Below are 6,458 nucleotides of genomic sequence, written 5' to 3'. Positions count from 1 at the left end.
CCCCCCCCTCCCCCCTCCCTCTCTCTCTCTCTCTCTCTCTCTCTCAACCTTAAACTCAGTACTCACTCTAGTTTTGAGCAATGAGGAAGCCGGAACCCTATGCTGTAAGTAATACCGGCGGGAAGAATAACAAGAACAACAGCGGCATGAGTAGTAATAATAAGCTGAGGAAGGGTTTGTGGTCGCCGGAAGAAGACGAGAAGCTGATGAGGTACATGCTCAACAATGGCCAAGGCTGCTGGAGCGACGTGGCGAGAAATGCTGGCCTTGAGAGGTGCGGAAAGAGTTGCAGGCTTCGTTGGATCAATTACTTGAGACCTGACCTTAAGAGAGGTGCCTTTTCTCCCCAAGAAGAAGACCTCATCATCCATTTCCATTCCCTTCTTGGCAACAGGTAATAATCAAGGTCACTAAACAGTAGTTTCCATTAACCTGAATTAGTTTTGAGGTATAAATAGTACTATGTTGGCTTCTGGGTTTAATTCCTGTGTGAGTTGTTTTTTTTTTTTTTTTTTTTTTTTACTTCAGTCAATATGTTATATCTAAGGCAATGGCATATAAAAAATAATTATGATTATCTCTCTCACTAAAGCTTAATTAGTCTTAGAAGAATACAGTTTAATATAGGATAATATATGAGTAAAACCATAATGAAGACTACATGATGTCCACATTTTAAGTCATATCCTTTCTTTTCACCAATTCAAATTACTGTCTGTGAACTGTTATGGGAATTGATATGATCATTTTGACCACATATATTCTTATATGCATATGCTAAAATTAATCTATTAAAACCAAAAGAGAAAAAGAATTGTTTGTTGTAGTTATCCAATATAAAAATTCATCTATTTAGCCAATCCAATTAAAAGACACATTTACATTTAAATCACTTGATTCCTAGAAAGAAAAGTTAATTTAGGCTGTATCTAAATGACCATATCAAATTTTGGTATCAGTTATTGACAATCGATTTTTGGTTAGATGCTCTAAGTACGTTTAACAACATATTTCATTTAGAGGTTATATTTTGACACTTCTCTTTTGGTATGATGTTTTGACACAGACACACACATAAACATATTACTAGCTATATGCTGAGCTTCGTTTATCCAGTTTCATATATTTAGAAATATGATGTGAAGGTTATATATGACGCATATATGGATCTGCCCTTGGAGTTAAAGACACTCAACGCCCATATTGCTTATTTGAATAGTATATTTAGGCTTCCATGCAAATCAACGATGTATGATTTAATACATAGAAAACATACGAGAATCAGAAATATTAGGTTGTCCCCTAACTGTAAGGTATAGTTAATAAGAAATTAAGTGATTGAAAGTTTGAGTGATATATAATATTACCAACGTATTAATGTAATGTCTACATCATCTGCATATAGCTTTCGAGTCGAAAACACTCAAAACCTTTCTCTGTGTTAGGTTAGAAAACCATGCAATTAAGTATTGCATTCAAACATACCCATAAAAACACTTGAACAATGAAATTGACTGTTATATCATATATAATTTAGTTAACTTAATCGTATATATCTACATTCTATATATACAGGTGGTCTCAAATTGCAGCACGCTTGCCAGGACGAACTGATAACGAAATCAAGAACTTCTGGAATTCGACCATAAAGAAACGTCTAAAAATTCTGTCCTCCTCCTCCTCCACTGCCTCACCAAACGCGAGTGATTCTTCCTCGGAGCAGCCTAACAACAATGACTTCTTCGCCGCGGCCGGAGGAGGAGGAGGGTTCATGAACATCATTCCACCGTCAATGATGCCCATTTACCCTGATTCATCAATGCAAGCCACCTCCCTGATCAACCACATGTTTGATCCCTTTCCGATGGTCGAGCATGGCGGGTACTACAACAATGGAAACCCATGCACTGCTCAGATTGGTTCGGTCGGCAGTGGTAGCAGTACTGGTGATGATTGTGGCTTTGGACAAAATATTGACGTGTTTGGGAACGTCAATATGAGAGTAGAAGAAGACATCTATGTGCCTCCCCTAGAGAGCGTAAGCACCATTGACCACGATCAAAATAATCTCAAAACTGAAACGATCTTCTATGATCATAACAATTACTACAGTAACACTAACAATATCATCAAGGGTGAAAACATGATTGGGGTTGGGAATTACTTTGAAGATGATCATCAGGATCAAGGGTTAACAATGGGGGAGTGGGACTTGGAGGATCTGATGAAAGATGTTTCCTCCTTTCCTTTACTTGACTACCAGAGTTGAGATAAATAATTGCCTTCCAATATTCCCTCTCTTTTCTTTTTCGTCATCTTTTTTTCCCCTCCCACATATACTCCTTAATTTCTTCTTCATTTTCTAATTTGTGATCCCGGCCTCTTTGTTTCCTCGATCAAGACTGGTAGAACATTTCTAGCCATATATATAGCTTTTACATTTTGTTTAGGTCTGTCAAACAATGGGGAGGTTCATATATAGCTTAGATGAGAGGGGAAAGGTCTGAAATAAAGGTCACCGACGTCGATTTAGTATTCGAGAGATCGAGAAGCTTTCAATCGATCAGTGCTGAGACACAGTTAATTGTGAAGGAAGTTGTGAATAGCTGCTGCTGTTGCTGCTGCATATATACAAATGTAGGCCGAGAAGAGATGTACAACGTTTACAAGATGATCATGTATCAATAATTAGTTGGTGTATAAATTGTAGTTATTATGAGATGTACAAAAGGAAGAATGGTTGGTGGAATTTTATTTTCGGTGGGAAATAAGTAGGTTGTACTACACAATATATGATCATGAAGATAATAGACCTCTCTCTCCCTCTCTCTCTCTCTCCAAAAACATCATCCAACAATATTCTGGAGTGGTATTTGTAAATTCGAGAAATTTTTCAATGTTCCCGGAGAACCATGTGGCATTGCCCGGTGGTAAGATGTTCCCACGTGGAAATTTTGACACCTATGAATAATAAATTAAACGCTTAAACTCTGTCGTTAAGGTTGCCGTCATGCAGTGCAAAGACATCTATCGCTACTCCAGTTTCGATACGTTCTTATCTGTTCTTCAACCTCCCTCCAGACATGAACATCATCTCCTCTCCTTCATAGGTCTCATACTCTAATTATTGCCTCTCATCAGCTTCATCTCCTTTCTTCTTCTTCTATTTTATGCTTCTTTTTTACTCTTCTCAACCGACCTTTTGATTTCGCCGATGTCGGTGTTCTGCAAAATATTGAGATCGCCGGAATGATTGAGTGTGCCCCGCCGGAGAACATGAATCTATCCTGAAAGCATGGGCTATTCTAGAGATAACCCGTTCCAATAATCTATTTGGAATCAAAAAGGAATTGAACTTTAATTAATTTGTTGGTTCATTGATTCTGTATTTCTGTTCGAATTCCAGTTGTGTTGTAATCTGGTTGTTTCAAACACCAGATAAGTATGATAAATCCAAGTACCATACTAATCAAGTCTGGTTGTGATGTCAATCTAAACTAGTCTCCTCATACTGAGTATAGAAATCAATTTTCTGTTCTTTGATTCATATCAGAAGTCATGAAGATGAGAAAAAGAAAAGAAGAAAAGAGGATTGCAGATCTAGGTATCTATCAACCCCTCTTAAAATCTGCATATCTGGGTTTGTATTTTTTTTTTTTTTTTCTTTTTCTGACGGCAAGAGAAAAGAGGCGGAGAAGTATGTTAGTTTGTTGTTAACTGACAATCAGACAAGTCAAAATTTCCACATGGCAACGTCTTATAGGTAAGGAGAACCACTAAGTAATGCCACGTTGTTTTCTGGGAGCATGGAAAATTTTTTCTTGTAAATTCAATTTATTAATAAAAATAAAGTTATTTGAAGAATATGATGATCCTTAATATTAGCCATTATTTTCATGTTTATTTCTCATTTGAAATGGATGGAAATGGCTAAAGATTTGTAGTAAGTACACGATAGATCACATTCCAAAATGAAGTTAATTGACTTAATTCAATCACTTATTTGCCATCTCCATGATAATCAGCTATATATGTCTCTCATTGATTCATTAACTTTAATCATTATTAAAGTAATTAAACTAGTTAGTTAGGTTATCCATCAGGTTTGGTTTTACCCCATATTCAGGGTAGGGTTTTAACATAATTACCATACCTAAAAGCAATCAATGCAAATTAACATAAAATTAAAATTTCTTTCAAAAAACATAAAATTAAAATTTAGCTAGCCAACAGATACTAGAAGTGAATAAAAAGCAACTTAATTTGGAATAATCATGTGATGATGACATCTACTAATTCTGTTATTCAGAGAGGACAGGGTGACCATTTTCACTTGGAATTTGATAGATTATGAGAGTGCGCGCGGTTCCACTATCATTTGCCTTTAGATTTTTTTATGACAGATTACCACCATAACTAACTTGTATGTGTGTGTTACTAATACTATATTAATTAGAGAGTTGAGACTGACCTATGGGTGACCGGTGATTACGCCAAAGTTTATTCCAATTAATTAAAAAAAAAATCGTAACTGGTGAAGTGGTTATAATATCAACTCGTTTCATTTTTTTTTTTTTGCTGTTAAATGTATCCAGCAAATCACTAAATAGACCAAACAAAACAGTTTTATTTGAAAATACAATTTTATCTTTTTACCAAATGACATTAATAGTCATGATAATTAAAATAATGACAGAAGACTGAGAAGAAATTGAAATTCAAATACCCAGTCATTTCTAAACATACCTAGCAGTTCATTATATATTCACGTTGTTTCTTCCGCAAAACCTTGTAAAACCTTGTACCCAAATCTAGACAGGATAGAGACAGAATAGAGAAGTCTGATCGATTTTGTTCTGTGTCTTTGTGAAAGAAGTAAAAGCACAAAGCTTTCTCTTGTTTGAGGATATTATTTGATAGAGAAGGAATGAGGATTGAGGAGTGCTTATTGCCCTTCTACTGTACATCTTCCTCATTGCTGAACAAACTCATAATATAACTACGGGATGGGGATGCCACAAGTTATAAAGCAAAGGAAGAAATTTATTTGTGAGAGATTCAAATCATCCCATACATGCAAGCATATGAGTTTCTGTTAGATGAGCCCAATCTACTTCACTATTCGTGAAATAAAGAAAAGACAAAACAAATTGTTTTCAACTCCTATTCAGATTCAATCAAATTGTACGCATCTCCTACAGATGTAATTGTTCAAATCCTTCATAAGCAAATTGAATTCAGAGCAAAACTAAACACTACCCATGAATCAAAAAAAAAACATGTGTTAATCTGTCAATGAATGAACAAAATTTCATACCTGAACTAAGAAATAAAATAAAAAATGAAAGACCTCGTGGATGATTTAAACCAAGAACATAGAGATATTGATGACCAACGAACTGTGAGATGTGAAATTCTTGAGTTTGTTCCTAGTTTTGCTGGGTTTAATTAAGAAAGGGTATTATTGGAAAGTTGCTAGGTGCATTTAGAAATTATATAATTTTGCTGGGTGTGAAAAGTTTACTAGGTCTACATAGAAATTTACTGGTATATTTAGCAACACCTTTTTTTTAAAAAAAAAACACACAAACAACTAAATTGCTACAATGAGTCTATTGTAAGTCACACTCACGATCTCCCATTTACTGACAGGAGACTAATGTCATTAAACTAAATGGTACTGTGCACTTGTTTGACATTCGATTCTATTAAAGAAACTCAATATATTCTTTTATGTTAAAGTTTTACCTGTGGTTAACTTCTTTTTCTTGTAAGTTAAATTTACGTATTTAGTATCTATAGTGTCACACCCCAAATTTTGGATAAATAAAAATCCAAATTCAAGGCATGATAACAAAAATAAAAAGGTCATATAATACATTCCGACGTTTACATAACTTGAGAAGTCAAGTAAAGGTCACGCTCTAAAAAGCTCACTACAAATTGACAATCAATAACAAAAATATTCAACTTCTAACAAATAGCTTCTAGACCTGTACGTCTCAATCTTGAAAATCCTCACTTGCAAAATCATAAAAGAATTCTGCAAAAAGTGTAGTTCAGGAATTCCACTAAAATCACACAATTAAAATTAAAGGATCTCCTACGGAAAACATAGTTCAGGAGATACTCAAAGCAAGGAATTTAAATGACAATAAGTAAGATCATCAGACAATCATTTTTCCTCTCTAACTTATGAGTTCGTCAACACTTAGTCATCCCCCATGAAGTACCGACAGACAGACTAGAGCTCTAAACTAACCGTAACTAATCACCCGGTCAAGGCTTGGTTCCCGGTTCACTGACACCACAAAGAAGGCTCCTACTCTAACACTACCCGAACAAGCACTTTAGCCGACGAAAAAATTTCGTCGGTCTGTTAGCTTAATTCGTCTGCTAAGATCTTAGCCGACGAGCCTTCGTCAGCTAAGATTTCGTCGGGAAAAGGTCGTCGGCGA

The 6,458-nt window shown here is 35.3% G+C and overlaps 1 protein-coding gene across 1 annotated transcript; it reads left to right on the top strand.

The window, feature by feature from the left end:
- Nucleotides 1-2,828, top strand: LOC101296633 (myb-related protein Hv33-like). The gene is made up of 2 exons (XM_004291742.1): nucleotides 1-394; nucleotides 1,576-2,828. The coding sequence occupies exons 1-2, from the start codon at nucleotides 81-83 to the stop codon at nucleotides 2,267-2,269; spliced, it is 1,008 nt and encodes a 335-aa protein (XP_004291790.1). The 5' UTR covers nucleotides 1-80; the 3' UTR covers nucleotides 2,270-2,828.
- Nucleotides 2,829-6,458: the final 3,630 nt, after the last annotated feature.

This window comes from Fragaria vesca, linkage group LG2 (assembly GCF_000184155.1).
Source record: "Fragaria vesca subsp. vesca linkage group LG2, FraVesHawaii_1.0, whole genome shotgun sequence".
NCBI lineage: Eukaryota > Viridiplantae > Streptophyta > Magnoliopsida > Rosales > Rosaceae > Fragaria > Fragaria vesca.
This window is presented reverse-complemented; position numbering and strand designations above follow the sequence as displayed.